Below are 14,686 nucleotides of genomic sequence, written 5' to 3'. Positions count from 1 at the left end.
TTCTACTTGCCACTTTACGTCTCCCGTCAAATCACTCAAACAGGGGTCACTGAGTAATAAAATCTTTGCTGTTTGGCATCTATCAAACACACAACCTTTGTGCGCCCGCTCCTGACGTCACACTGAGAAACACCTCGGTGAGCGGAGAAGCAGGGTGGCTGCTCGGTCAGTAAGACACTGAGGCAGTGGGCAGGCTCTGTGCATGCTCACAAGCCCATAGGATGACACACACTAAACCGAATAGCTGAACGCTTTGATCACCTGTAGCGCAGATCCGAGGCAGCTCAACTAGAAAAACCGGCTCTCACAGGAATTACAGCACCATGGCGTTCACACATCAAGAGCTTGTACACTTTTATCGGCTCTAGGAGGAGGCTTTGGAGGAATTTCTCTGCCTCTCGCTCCTTCTTAAACCCCAAGTCCGACTATGACTCTGCGGTGGCAGAGGTCGGAGTACTGACCGGAGGAAGACTGAGCTGGAGTTCCAGAGACGGGCAGGAGCTCAGCTACACCTGCGGGGACAGGAGAGGTGAGGAGAGTTGAGTCTGATGCTCATTTATCTCGCAGCTCGTCGATCTTTTCATGTATTACCGATTATATCTGAAGTTAGAAACAATATAGGCTAATGGAAGTTACACAGGTCAAGAAGCTGAAAGTTCAGATATCTCCTTTCCTTCGCTTCTATGAGGGAAACATTTCTTGTATTTTCTAGTTTAGGTGGTATTATATATTAATAATAATACATTGTAACAATCGATTTTGTATTTAAATATATCTGTATATAATGCATAATGGCTATTACATATTTAAACTTGTTTATAGGTAATAGTTATGACTTGTTTGATTTTTGTTAAACAACAAAAAACAAATACTGCGCTGGTTATAAACTATAAGAATATTTTATATAACAACCTAAGCTATTATGAAATAAGTCAAATCTTGTAACAATAGTTCTAGTGTCTATTCTGAGGTCATACTTCACAGGAAAAAATCTGATCTCTGCATTACAATTGGGTACTGTCTTAGTAAAGCCTGTTGCTCTGTTGAACTTGTGATTCACCAGGTATCGTGAACATGTCTTTAAAACGTGATATCGATCCTGCCGAATTGAGAATTGTCGCTATAATACTACAGAAACAAAATACTGTTACCGAAGAGCATCCATGAATTGGTTGATATTGTGAGACATTTGTAAATGAAATGCGGCGCTTGTACTACCTGAGATCACCTTGCAGTGAGGCATCAGGCGATCTCTAAATCGTCTGGCTCCACATGCAATTACACGGAGTGAGCTCTCCACTCACGAATAAAGCATCGAATGCTCTATCTCCAGATTGTTTAAAGGATTCACTGCGTGTACGGCTCTGCTCCTGGCCTTGGGACACAGCCTGCGTGCAGACTCCACACAAGGGCCTTCTCGCTTGCAGCACCGTGCCTGTAAAATCCGCTGCCCAATTCATTACAAATGCTACGACTCTGGACACTTGCGAAACTCGCTTAAAGGCGAATTATCTTTTTACTTAAGTTTTTTTCCTGATGAGGTACAGGCTCATGTGTAATTTAGTCATTTTCCCGGTTTCTCATTTATCTCTCAGCTCTCTCAGCCTTGAACGTTTTCAAAATACAGTTGTAGCCTTTTCCTTTTTACAGTACATACAGTAAGTCATTAAGTAAGTCATATAAGTAAGTTATGTTAGCATTTTGGTTGAAGGCACGCTGTGCTTGCTTTATTCGATGAGACCATTTACAAATGAAAATAAAAATCTGGCTCCATTTCTAAGAAACAACTTAACAAATGTTTTTTTAAAACATCTACCATCTACATAAGCTTCAATAATATAAGGGAAGTCCTGTGTTAACGTTTATAGCATGTATTGAACTTGTAGCTGCAACTTTGAGAGACATGCTGTCCTCTGATGGGCAGATCCAGTCTAGTCAATCTAGTCTAGTCTTCATGCCTGAGTGTATCAAATAAGCAGAAATGTGCAATTTGACAGTTCATAACATATTAAGTCGTCGACACTGACCCGAATGATTTTTTTCTTGTTAAGGGCAAAAATCAGGCCCAGCTGGACAAACACACAAAATGTGATCATGTACTTTAGATTTTTCCCTGATTTTATTCTTGATCTAAAGAATATACTGTAGGGGAAACTCATTCATTCTTACGTGAGTAAAGGAAGATTTTTTAAAAATAATTTTCACAGACTGAATGATTTTGCAGATTTGAACACTTTTAGAGGTCGGAGTGACTAATAACTGACATACCAACCAAACGAGGGTACATCTTGCAGGTAATTAAGCTGTTGCTGTTCAGTGTTCACTTAATAAATTACTTTGAAATAAATAAAAAAGGGAACTAGCAGCTGCTTTTGTTGTCCTATAAATCCTCTCTTGACATTGGTTGACTGTTCAAATATTGACCTTGGCTCCTGCTGAGCTTGAGATTTTGTTTATGACAGTACCTGTTTCCAGAGTGTTATATTCCAGAGCTCAAAAGAAGTGGGTTAGAGTAAGTGATATCAAGTGTCACTAATGGGCAAAGTGTAGGTAAAAGCATCGTTTCAGTTCACGGTTGCCTTTAAAAGGCATTTTCCACAAAAAACTCATAACAGGTCAGGAGCATCTTTATGATTGGGAGAATCACATGACATGTACATTTTTCAGAAACGTCGTATTCAAAGTTTGCGTAAAATAATTACCAAATATTTTATTTTAAAAAAGTAGATATTTGAATATCATTAACACCATCATGAAATTTCACTGTTGACTTTGTTTTTTTAAATTCTGATTAGCGTTGTACCTTTTTGAGTCTTTTGTATTGGGGTGATATTTGCTCTGCTATAGATATGAATTCCTTTACGTGTGCTACGCAGGTACACGAGCTACCATCCATCTATAAGGATCGACTGAAATATGACATTTAAGTTAACAAAGAAACAGGGAAATTGACTGATGCTTCCTACAGTATGTAATGAGGAAGTTAAATGTGGTTACCAAATACTGTAAATGTGGAGAGTCAGCTTTTCTTTCTTAAAATATTCCAAATAATGTCATGCGAAAACAAGATAATAAAGGTGACTCAGGAAAAGTGCAGCTGAACAGTGTGTCTTTTGTTCTCCACAAGAGCCCCTTTTTTTAAAAATATCTGCAATTCTAAAAGAAAAAGTGTTGTAATGGTTTATTTAATGGTTTCTCCAGTGTGTGTCTTTCTGAAGTCTTTATTTCAGGTTGCTAACCCTTTCCTCTCCTAGCAGAAATGCTGCTGTATATTTCAAGTATAGCTTGGAGCTGGATCTATAACATTGCATCTGATATTGTATTAATATAGGACTTTGTTGATCTACAGAGCCCGTGTTTTTATTTTGATCACCACCTTGGTACTATGATTTGAGCAGGATTCGAGTTGGTTACAGACAAAAGGCATTAGGAAATAAAAGATTGGTTAATAGAAGCCCATTGGCTTTGATTAATCAAATAGCAGTTTCTTATACCACTAACCTATCACTAGCCAGAGTTAGGATGGGGCTTTTAGCCTGCACTTACCTGTTTAAATGAACTTAAAGCATTATGACAATAAAATAATTTGGGTGTATTTTCTTGGGTGTATTAATATGACTGTATAAACCAAACGGTTCTGCAGTATCTAGTCCAATGAGCTGTTGCCAGAGCACACCTTGTAATTATCTTTGTATGATGCATTTAAGTTTGTGCCCTGCCAGTCATTTTGAAGCATTCTATTGGAACATGCGTGTAGTTCATTTCAGGAATGTGCCACAGGTGAATGCACTGGATAAGAGCAGGCGCTTTGTGTGGGATGTCTGCTGCACTTCTAAATCAAAACCTTTAAAACCGCTGTAGGAAATCAGATGGGTCTCCGCTAGATTCTCTCATGGTTCTGTTTTCTATTTAATTCTGCTTCCTCATTTTCTTGTTCTCCTTCCTCATGCTACTTTCCCAGCTACATGGTAGCAGCTACATGCAGCTACATGGTAGCTCGCCATAGGACAGCGAGACAGAGCAGTGGAAGATGCTTACTTACATCACTATGCAATGGGCCATCTAAAATGAACGACACAGAAGATTCTTATTTCTGTCTTGCAGCACAATAAATGTTTTGCTCAGCAACCTTGTGCAGTTATCTTGCATTATTCCCCATCAGTGTGGACAAATGAATTGCTCATGTGAAACTGCAAATTTGCATGTGCGTAATTGTGAAGAATTTAATTAGCTGGGTGTTGACTGCTGTCCCAATCTATTGCTAATACATGATCCAGCACGTTTTATTCTGGGTCTCAGGTATCTGGTTCTGCTTATGGGATTTTGTTCTCTTTTGGAGCACCTGAGTTCTGCTTAAGGTCCAATAAGTGGGAAAAGGCTTAAAAATCTGAGGTGCTCTCTTTTGGAGAAGCTTTAGGTTTGAACATGAAAAACTTCTGCTGAATAGAAAGGCCAATTTTCCCTCTCATACCATCCAGCGTCCCACCTATTAATCAATACAGAGTTGTTTCTGATGTATTCCTTTGGTTATTTAAAGAGGTACTTCACTGGAGAACAAATTTTGATTTTCAGTGACAACCTGAAGATAATTATGGACATCAACGCTTGTAAAAATTGATTGGTAATGTCAGTATATGGCATCATTTAACGCATAAAGCATAGTTTATAAATGTATACCAATAATGAAAATAAAATATAAATGTTAAGAAAGAGCCAACCTGCTCAAAACCAGCCTCTGATAGATAATGGTTCCAGAATATCAGACATACAGTATACTGAATATGCATATAGCCTGTCCAGAATAATGTTTGCATTTTTTAATGTATCAAATTCGTAACAACATGAGGGAGAGCTTTATAAATAACGCTATGGTATTTTCTCTGAAAAGAGGTCTTTATGCACAGTGTGGTTTGATCTTTGACTTAACAATGATCATTTGTTTCTGAACGTTCTCAAAACTGGATAGAGAGCTTATAGCCTAGAAACCTTAATCCCTTTTCCGATTCATATCTGAAACACAATGGACACAGGCCTAAAAAGACTGGTTCTCTGGTTTCTTATCCTGAGAATAGTTTATTTTATCAAAGAGGTCACGCTAAAATGGAACTGATCCCTTCAATTCACCTGTTTTTCACTGCCCATCATTTCTTTGGGTGAAGGCTAAAGCCTTGTTTTAAGAACAGGGCTTAAGAAAATAGCCAAATCACTTTGTGCTTTAAATAGATTATCCCATAATCATCAAATTTGCAAATTAAAAGCCATAAAATAATATTTAATGAGGCAGGTAAAAACTTCATATATCTGTTATTAAGATGACATGGAATGATGGATCTACACAGAGCTTTTGAACGAAAAATTCCCTTCCTTTTTGTCAATTCAGTCTTGTTTTATAATGGTTTATAATAGTGTCACACCCGATGAAGGCTTCACAGCTGAAACATTGTGTCTCCTTTCTTCTCTTTTCAGCATGGAATAAACCTTTAACTTGTTCTTTTGTAGCCTACGCATGCTGATGCAGCTACCCACCTGAACTACTTGTTTTATAATGCCTGTGAAGGTCTTGACACCTTTGAAGTATTTTGTTTAAAGAAACACAGTCAGCATTGTGACTTCCTGAATACATTTAATTTTATTTTATTAACTCAGATTTGTAGGCAGGCAACTTACATAGCAAGAAATTTCTCAAAATGATTGAATGGTGTTTATCTGTATTTGAGCATTTTTAATTAATTTTGAGTCAAAACAATAAAATACAGCAGATAAAAAGAAAGAATGGGGAGTTCATACAAAATTCAATTTTAAATGGGGGAAAAAGCATATGTGACCATAGACTATACTGTAATAAAAAGGTGACAACATCAGGGTGAGGCATAACACTGAGGTCCTGACTCTTAGTGGTCATTAAAAAATTCCCAGGGTGTTTCTCGAAAAGGGTAGAGGTGTTATCCCTGGTTTCACTTGTCAGAGTGTATTCTAGCCCTGCATATTTGTATAGAATGATGTCTGCAAATGAATCTCCACCCAACCTTGTAGAATTGATTTTTATTATGTGTCTGAAGATTTATAGCAACTTGGAAACTGTCATTGAACAGGAGCAGTCAAGAGCTAAGAAGCACAGTTACATCAGTCACATCCTAAAGAATATTAGTCACATGTAACCAAAAGTAATTTACTGCTGGGCACTCCCAAAACACATGCAGATAGGAATCAGCCATACCTTGACAGCATCTGTAACAAACAGGGTCAGATGCAATCTTCAAAGATGTGTCTGCTTGTATAGACTATACAAAATGCACCTAAGGAGCAAGCACAGGGCTTTTCCTGATGGTCTTCACTGTTGCATTGAACAATATGGGCATTTGTGAAAAACACCAAAATTGTCCAATTGAATCAATTAAAAAAGATCCAACCTTGTTAAATGTTTTCTGTGTTTCAGATTTTCACAGGAACTCCTTAATATTTCCCTGATGACATTCTCTTCTGAAGGTTTACCATATATTTGCTGTTTTCAAATGCTTGTTATACTACAGACTTTGTATAATGGCTTAGAATACTGTATATTTAGGTATTGGCTGTAATATCACTTCTATTGTCTTTGAAAATGCTTATAACTGTTGAGGTACTTCGATAGTATTATTTATCTAAACCTTTCATTCAAGGAAACCGATAAACATCATATAGAGTGTCATCGACAAATGGTTTAATAAACTCCAAATGTACAATACCATAGCCCCTAACCAGAAACTCTGAGACTCTAAAGGAATTTGCACTGGGAAATGAAACAATGTAAGGTGCAGATATGTCAGTAATTTGAGGTGTTAGTGGGGCCAGCAGGGGGCACTCACCCTGCAGTGTGTGGGTCCTAATGCCTCCATATAAAAAGACGATACTGTAATAAAAAGGTGACGACATCAGGGTGAGGCATAACACTGAGGTCCTGACTCTTAGTGGTCATTAAAAAATTCCCAGGGTGATTCTCGAAAAGGGTAGAGGTGTTATCCCTGGTTTCCTGTTGACCTCAACAGTCATGGCCTCCTAATAATCCCCATCCATCAATTGGCTTTATCATTCTGTTCTTCTCCCTACAGATAGCTGGTGTGTGGTGAGAGTATCGGCGCACTCTGGCTGCTGTCGCATCATCCAGGTGGGTCTTCACACTGGAGGTGGTGGAGGGGATCCCCATTACCTGTAAAGCATAACTTGAACAGAATAAAGGGGCATTTCCCCACCTCCTCTGACAGAAGGGACCTGAAGCACTTGAATGTATCAGATGCTTCTTTTCCTTTTCATTGACATCAACAGCATTAGCTTTATGCGAAACGTAAAAGATGTGACGTTTTTATCTGTTGTTTTCCATGTCATTACTGCATTCCATCTTGCATTCTTAAAGTTCCTTCTGGCTCTGTCAGATTCTGAAACATACAAAGGCTGTCCAGGATCTCTAGGTGTGCTCGTATGTAATTAGTTGTGAAAGGTTGCAAGTTTAGCTCTTAATGAACAAAGTTTAGGGGAGCAATCTGTTCACAGGTAGCTATATTGTGTCATCTAAAGCACCCTATAACCCTACCCCAGGGAAGCTGGTGTCTAAAAAGGCAAGAAAAATAAAATCTGCTTATACTTGAAGCCATCCTCACATGTTTTGGTATATAGAAGGAGCAGGCATAAAGATACTATGTTTCTAGAAGGCAGAACATTTTTTGAGTTTGATTGTGATTCTGAGCCTGATTTCCTCATTGGGCAAATTGCTTATACCAAATGCTAATACCAAAATTGCAAATCTATTATACCAGTAATGATTGCCTAATAGCTCTGCCTGCAAGCAAAAGAAACACCTCCATTTAACAGAAAACTTTCACTTTGACTGGATTTAAATGTATATTTTTGTTAAGATGGTCTCAGACCAAAAAACAAAAATGTGCATATATTAACTAACAATCAAAAAATACAACGCACTTTAAAGTCCATCTGCAGTTAAAGCCTGTAATAGCTATGTGCAGACCTTCTCTGGTGTACCTAAAGAACTACTATGAATATGGTTGTAAAGTGGACACATTAAGTACAGGTGTTACTGTGTAACAGCTAGAATGACAGGGGTCAAATGGCTTCAATACAATCCTGTATTGGCCAAAGCAGTTAGACAGTGGATGGAGGAATGGATTTCCTTCTTTCATTAGTTTTTTCTGCTTGGATGCTTGAAATGTATCCAATTTCATTCTCCCTCATCACTGTCAGTTGTTAATCAACTCATCTTATACTTCTTATAACTCGTATGCTACCCTTTAACTAGTTATTTTCTATTCATCTGGGTGAAACTTTCATCCAAAGCAACATACATTTCTGCTAATTCCAACAGCTGGGTATTTTATTATAGAGCTTTGACTGAAGGACCTCGCCCGAGGTTACGACCGCAGTGTCTCGCCTGGAATTTGATCACACAACCTTCCAGTTCTGAGTCCAGAATCCTTAACAACTCATTCACAACAGCAAGTCTTGCAAACAATTAAGTAATTAAAAACTGACATCTTAAGCACCCAAAGTTATATGGCATAGTACAGTGCGTAGAGCCACCAAGAACAAATAGGATGTTTTTTCTGACAGGAAAAGGGAATATCATTCTTGTCAAAGTAAGTGCGTAATTAAGAGGCTTCATTCCTGTGACTTAATTTAGGAATGAGTGTGTCTCTTCAAGGAGATGTTTACTTATTTTCACACAGAGCAGTTCTCCATGTCACGTAGGCTCTGGGGATATTCCTCATCCTGACACATCTTTAAAACCTCTTTAAAAATTAATTTTCGAAACAATTACTGCTACCACTTCTGGCATAATTAAACATGCTGAGGTGTGCATTATGAATGCCAGTTTAGCTCCAGTTTCCTCCCACAGTCCATAGCCATACTAGTAGGTGAATTCTGGGAAGGCCGGTCCTGGTGTGGGTGTGTGAGTGTCTGTGTCTGCTCGTGGATGGACTGGCGTCCTGCCCAGGGTGTACCCCACCCTATCCTGTTGCCTGCCAGGGTAGAGCCTGTGTTGGTTGAAGTGGTTAGAAAATGGATGGCCAGTCCTCCTGTTTAATCTGGCTGATATTTTCTTTGAACCGCGCCCTTGTCTTTGCACAGGTGCACTGTCACTCACCCGGTTTCCTGTCGTGTCCAAAGTTAAAATCTCAACACCTTTCTAAAAGGGAAAATGAGAACTCACCTGGCAGAGATTTCTTTTATTTTATTAAAAACACATGGTTCAGTTTTAAATGTTTTCTTTTTCTCCAGGAGGCTCCTGAAGATGCAGGGTACAACGGTACAGCCAGTGCCGAGTGTCACCACAGCTCCCTTGAACACCACCACCATGTCCAGAGAGCAGATTCTCATTCAGAGTAAGACGCCAGCATTGCATCGCTTGCTTGTTTCTTGTAGGGTTTCCAGAACGGCACAGTTCGGTGAAGGTCTGGGATGTGTTTAATTTGTGACAAAAACGGCCATTTCCAAAGGACAATGGGAGAAGACAAATACAAGCTGTAGCCCCCACACCATCCTGCATTCCAGCAGTGTTACAGAGGGGTTTATAATCTGGGTCCAGCCATGGTATTACCATGAATGGGTGTCTGAGGGACCATTACCAATGGTATTGGAATCACAGAAAATGTTTCCACTTCTGGCACGATGGCTGATAATGTTGCCCCTGCCTTGCAGTTACTACTGAGGCATCACATGCAACAGTTATTTCTGACGTGTCACATACAGCAGGTGTGTGTTTAAATGCAAGGTAAGGAGTACTGACGGCAGATGTCTGCATTTCTAAGTAGAAGTGAAGAACTCCTATGGTCCCGTTGTAAATGAGTTTTTGCTCAGCTTACTCCATAACACCAAGTTATTAATGCAAAACACGTTAGGAAGTAGTTGCTCCTGTGTAACGTTTTTCAGTGCCAAGTGTTTCACCACAATCATTTAGATCCTCTTTGTTAAGTTAACTGTGACTTCAGACACTAAAACCCAAAGTTCATCATGATTTAACCTGTAGAATATTGTAGGATCATTTCTCAAGACACTGTGATCCTACACTTGTACAGGTAGGTACAAACGACTCATGAGACAAAAATATTGTATTAAAACTGCTGTCTGTTTTTTTCAGGTTCGGGGGCTATGATTGCTGTAATTGTTGTTGGGATTACTATCATACTTGCAATAATCCTGATCATATTAATGATATATAACAGGTAAGATATTCTGATTATTAAAAAAAACAACTACAGAAATATTTCACGCTAAAGTTCCAGTTACATAAACAATTCCTAACTAATAGCTACTGTATGTAGCCCTGTGCTCTTTTTAGATTTCTGACTGGAAATATGTTTGATTGCTGAGAATTACTATTTTATTACAATTCTGTGCTAAGATTTACAAAGTCTTAATTATACCTAACTTGTGATTTTATGGTGGGTAAAAGCCAAAAATGGACATACAGTTTGAATTAACCCAATTATCAAGTCAATTAGGAGTTCAGTGCAAACTTGTGCTAAAACCTGCATATGTGTGGGGCTTGAGCAACAGGATCAGTAACTCCTGGGGTCTAGAATAAGTACAATATACATCTATTCTGCTCCGTGTGATTTGTCAAATGGACACTCAGTCTGTTTCATTCAATTTATCTGTTTCCCAGTTTCCCTGTTACATTAGACAAAAATTAAAAACTGCAGGAGAAGGAAATGTAGTCGTTACCCCATAACCCGAAACAGAATTGTCTCCTCTTTGTTTTTTCCCGCCACAGGAAAACGCGTGTCTCACGGGTACTGGGGTCAAAGTCTCGCAAGAAGATGTGGTCCTCAACAGCTCAGACCAACCTGCCCATGGGGAATCTGGGCGGCAACAGCTCTGCTTCAGGAAGCCAGTATCGAAATGAAAATGGCATCTTGGAAAACGGGTTCAGACTCCCCAGGGTGGAGATGCACCAGAACGTCTTTGTCCTCTATGCCACAGACACCGAGCCTGCTCCGGTGTCTGTGCACAGCTCCTCTTCCTTGGAGAACACATAACGTCTCAGCAGCAAAGCTGGTGGAGCCGTGGAACAAGTCTAAAGTCTTCTGGAACTGTGCAGTTCACTACGTTCTTAGGATACACACCCATAACTGAGCCAGTACCAGCTGCTCGGTCCTCGGTCCTGTCCTTGAGAGCACTGCATTGAAAAACTCCCATGCTGTTTGGAAGGAAGCAAACCAGACACTTAATAGACGGAAAACAGGTCTTGAAATCTTTAAACCTGTGAGCAACAGGGCTAAAGTGCTGTGATACTCTAGTGTTCACCAGCAGTGTTTCCATGGCTGTGTATCCAAGTGTTGTGCATACTAGTAGTCAATGAGTGTCGGACTCAGAAAGTGGCACTGCCTACCACCACAGAACTTTTCTAGGTTTTGTGAACTTTATTGTTCTCCTTTCTCTGATCTGTAAAAGCCCTCATTGTTAAAAGGGATGTATCTAGACAGTGTGTACAGTGTCTCGATTGGACCGCAATGCTACTGAGCTAAAATGTTTCCTTTTTGAAACCCAGAAGGTTTCAGCCATAAGTTAGACCAGGGGTCTCCATCCCTGGTGCAGGGTTTTCTGGGTAAGGACTGCAGTATGTCACAAACTTTGAAGAACCTAGAATAAATTAACTGTGATCTATTAAACAGGACACGTTTTAAAAGTATTAACAAGTTAGCAAAGATTGTTTGGGTCAAAAACCTCAATGCCGTTCAGCGCTGTTTGGAATCTGGTGTTTTTTTGCCACTCTTAGGTTAAGAAAGAGACCCTAAAAGAAGTTTAGGATTATGTTGTATCTCTTAGGCTTTGAAAAAAGGTTGGACACACAGGAGTGATTTGTTTCAGAATTATCTGCCGTAACGGAACAAATTACTTGCTTATTTCATCTATAACTCATAATTACCATATTAACATTCCATCAGTCCATCAGAAAGCTGCTTATTCTTGTTCAGGGTCACAGCAAACTGGAGTCAATTCTGGAGTCACAGGGCCCAGCGTGGGACAACACCCTGGACAGAATGCCAGTCCAACAGGCGTTCCCAATCATTAGAAACAGGTGATTTAGGATTAGGGTTAGGTTAATAACCTGTAAAATACACTGTACTGGGTCACTCTGGAAGCAGGTATAAGTCCTTTCATTCAGATGATGTTTAATCTGAGCCTTTTCAACAAAATCAAGGATTTTATCTCCTTTTTCTCCCCCCCTGGCTGAAGCATTCATTCCTGGTTGATGTTCTGTTCATTTTTTGTAATTGAAATGACCTTGATTTCCATGTAATAAAGCAATTCATGTCCTCTCTACTGTTTCTCAGACTTGCGTTAGGCAGGTGACAATAGCGTGCAATAAAGTGCTTTAGAGGAAGTTCTGCATCTATATAGACCTTTATGTAGGATTTATGTTTTCAGTTTTTGTAATGAAATGGGAAACGTTTCAACCTGCTTTCCTGGTGAAAGTCTGGTGATCCTGATATTGTAAAAAATAGACTTTATTTGCAATGCTTGCGGGTGTTTTGAAGAGGAAGGCAACTTATAGGTACAGTATAAGTAAACCTAAAATGAAAGCACATGGCTATAACTGTACAAAGAACCTTTATACATCAATACAAGATGTTGCTTGTGATCAACTTGAGCCGGGAGATTTTTCTAACATGGTTATGTATCCAGAACTGCTCTCTGGCATCAAGAAATGTCACTAGACTGAATTATTCAATATTTACTGTATATGTATATATAATTGAAATCAATGTCTATGCAATGATAGTGTTACATGTTCTAATAACAGGCTGGATTTAATGTCGAGCAATTATGCTTGCTTTCTGCTGGTGTTGGAATAATAAGCCACAGTAAGAAGTATTGTGTCCTAATTTTTAAGAAGAATAAATAAATGGAGCTTTTATTTAAAGTATGGAGTCCTCTCAGAAAACATATTGCTTTTATAATAAAGAAATTGCATTATATTGTCATAAAAATTACAGTTTACATATGCAACTGTCATCCTAGAAGGCTTGATATCCCCACTTCCTTTGAAGAGAAACCTTGTCTTGCTTTGCATCAGCTTCCAATGCTATATTCCCGACTATATTGGTATTTCCCTTTTTTGTTTCACTGGCATTTGAGAGATTTATCATTTGAACTATTAATCCAGACATCATAGCTCATGTATGATTTAGGGTAGATGCTTGACCTTATGTAAATGAAACTCCCAAAATGGCAGCACATGAGTGAGCCCTGCCCAGCTGGGTGGAGCTTGAGTGGCCAGCAGTTCCCCTGGTTGGTGCACAGGAGTGGCCCATGTGACTTACGGATTGGCCAATGAGCTCTCAGAGCTGTGACACTCTCCCCTCAAAGCTGGGTCTGAATGAGAAATGGACAGCTCAGGATCAGTGCATGTTTCAGGGAGTCAGAGATGGCCTCCTCTCCTCCATGCTAGTACAAAGGGTGGCGGAAGTGAGCCATATTGACTAACCATCGGAGATTCCCAATAAGTTGGGGTGGAAAATTTCAAATCTTACAAAAAAGAATTATAGTTATTGGCTAAATTTATAAGGGTCGAGGACTTCCAGTTAATCCTTTATTATTGGGGAAGACTACAATTGTTCAATGTCCAGGTAGGATCTCTGTACTCCACGGACTACAAAAAAACATGGCTTTCCAGAATGTATTCTTAACCCCTTTTCCCCCACATTTGTCTTTTTCTAGAAACAAAACAGCCTGTCATTTAAAATCATGTGCTGTGTCTGGGTGATGTTAGACAAGTTATACTGTTCTATAAAGTATGTGACAAAGCTCTGGATGATTATGTAAGTTCGGAAACCACTGTAGCATTAAAAGATTATTTTCTGTGGAAAGATTGAAGTCTTGAAGTCTGATTTAAACTCATGGAGGATTTGAGCAGTGAGGACACCTGGGTAAACATCAGGGGTTTCTGCCAGCATCTGCTGCACTGGAACTGTATGACTGTGGAACCCAGAATGTAGGCACAGACATACACAGAGGGAATCACGATTTATACGTCATCCCTCATCATCGGCATCGTCTTGTGAACCTGTTAAAAAAAGATCTACCAGTTAAATTTGCGATTAGTTCTGGAGCTCTGCTGCTGCACCGTGACTCACACTGCTGCTCCGATCTGTGAGGCTCATGGTCTTTAGGGAAACTGACGAGTCCTCATCCCACTACAACACGATATGATTGTCAGTTTTGTCTATCATGACGCTGGAAAGTAATGAATCATCTTCAGCACATTGACAAGTTTGTAACACACTCAAAGCAGAGTGATTTTGCGTACGGAGTGCAAATAACCTTCACAGACCTGTCTGTTCGTACCTGCATTGCTATCAGTCTGTTGAGGGTGAACTCATGGGAATATCGACATTTAGTTTTGTAAATAAAAAAATCACATGTTTTGGAACATTTTAGTTATATTTGCAGTGAAGAACTTCATCTGTCAAATAATAACAGTAACGGTGGTGTTATGGAGTCGTTAAGGCGTTCAGTTTTAAAACAGCTGATGGCCACGTTTCAGAACAATTGGCGCTCCTTGATAGGTTTGCCCGGGAATTTTGGACTCTTGAGAGTTTTGTTTGGTTTTGCAGACGACGGTGTTAAATGTGTTGAGGCGCCTTGAACCTGCTGTTTAAAAGTTCTGCGGAGAGCCGAGCTCCAGAGCCTG

The 14,686-nt window shown here is 39.4% G+C and overlaps 1 protein-coding gene across 1 annotated transcript; it reads left to right on the top strand.

Moving 5' to 3' along the window:
• Nucleotides 1-244: 244 nt before the first annotated feature.
• On the top strand, nucleotides 245-13,750 carry ncmap (non-compact myelin associated protein). Its single transcript, XM_088932857.1, has 5 exons — nucleotides 245-529; nucleotides 7,089-7,144; nucleotides 9,268-9,371; nucleotides 10,127-10,211; nucleotides 10,763-13,750. Exons 3-5 carry the CDS (start codon nucleotides 9,281-9,283, stop codon nucleotides 11,025-11,027), a joined length of 441 nt encoding a protein of 146 aa, XP_088788983.1. The 5' UTR covers nucleotides 245-529; nucleotides 7,089-7,144; nucleotides 9,268-9,280; the 3' UTR covers nucleotides 11,028-13,750.
• The last annotated feature ends 936 nt before the right edge of the window (nucleotides 13,751-14,686 follow it).

Source organism: Atractosteus spatula, chromosome 14, assembly GCF_055471065.1.
Source record: "Atractosteus spatula isolate fAtrSpa1 chromosome 14, fAtrSpa1.hap1, whole genome shotgun sequence".
Classification (NCBI taxonomy): Eukaryota; Metazoa; Chordata; class Actinopteri; order Semionotiformes; family Lepisosteidae; genus Atractosteus; species Atractosteus spatula.
This window is presented reverse-complemented; position numbering and strand designations above follow the sequence as displayed.

Excerpts from the sequence above, each read along its gene's own strand:
- ncmap (XM_088932857.1), top strand. The coding sequence starts at position 9,281 with ATGCAGGGTACAACGGTACAGCCAGTGCCGAGTGTCACCACAGCTCCC. Across the intron at positions 9,372-10,126 it reads AGAGCAGATTCTCATTCAGA|GTTCGGGGGCTATGATTGCT; the intron begins GTAAGACGCCAG and ends TGTTTTTTTCAG. Across the intron at positions 10,212-10,762 it reads ATATTAATGATATATAACAG|GAAAACGCGTGTCTCACGGG; the intron begins GTAAGATATTCT and ends TTCCCGCCACAG.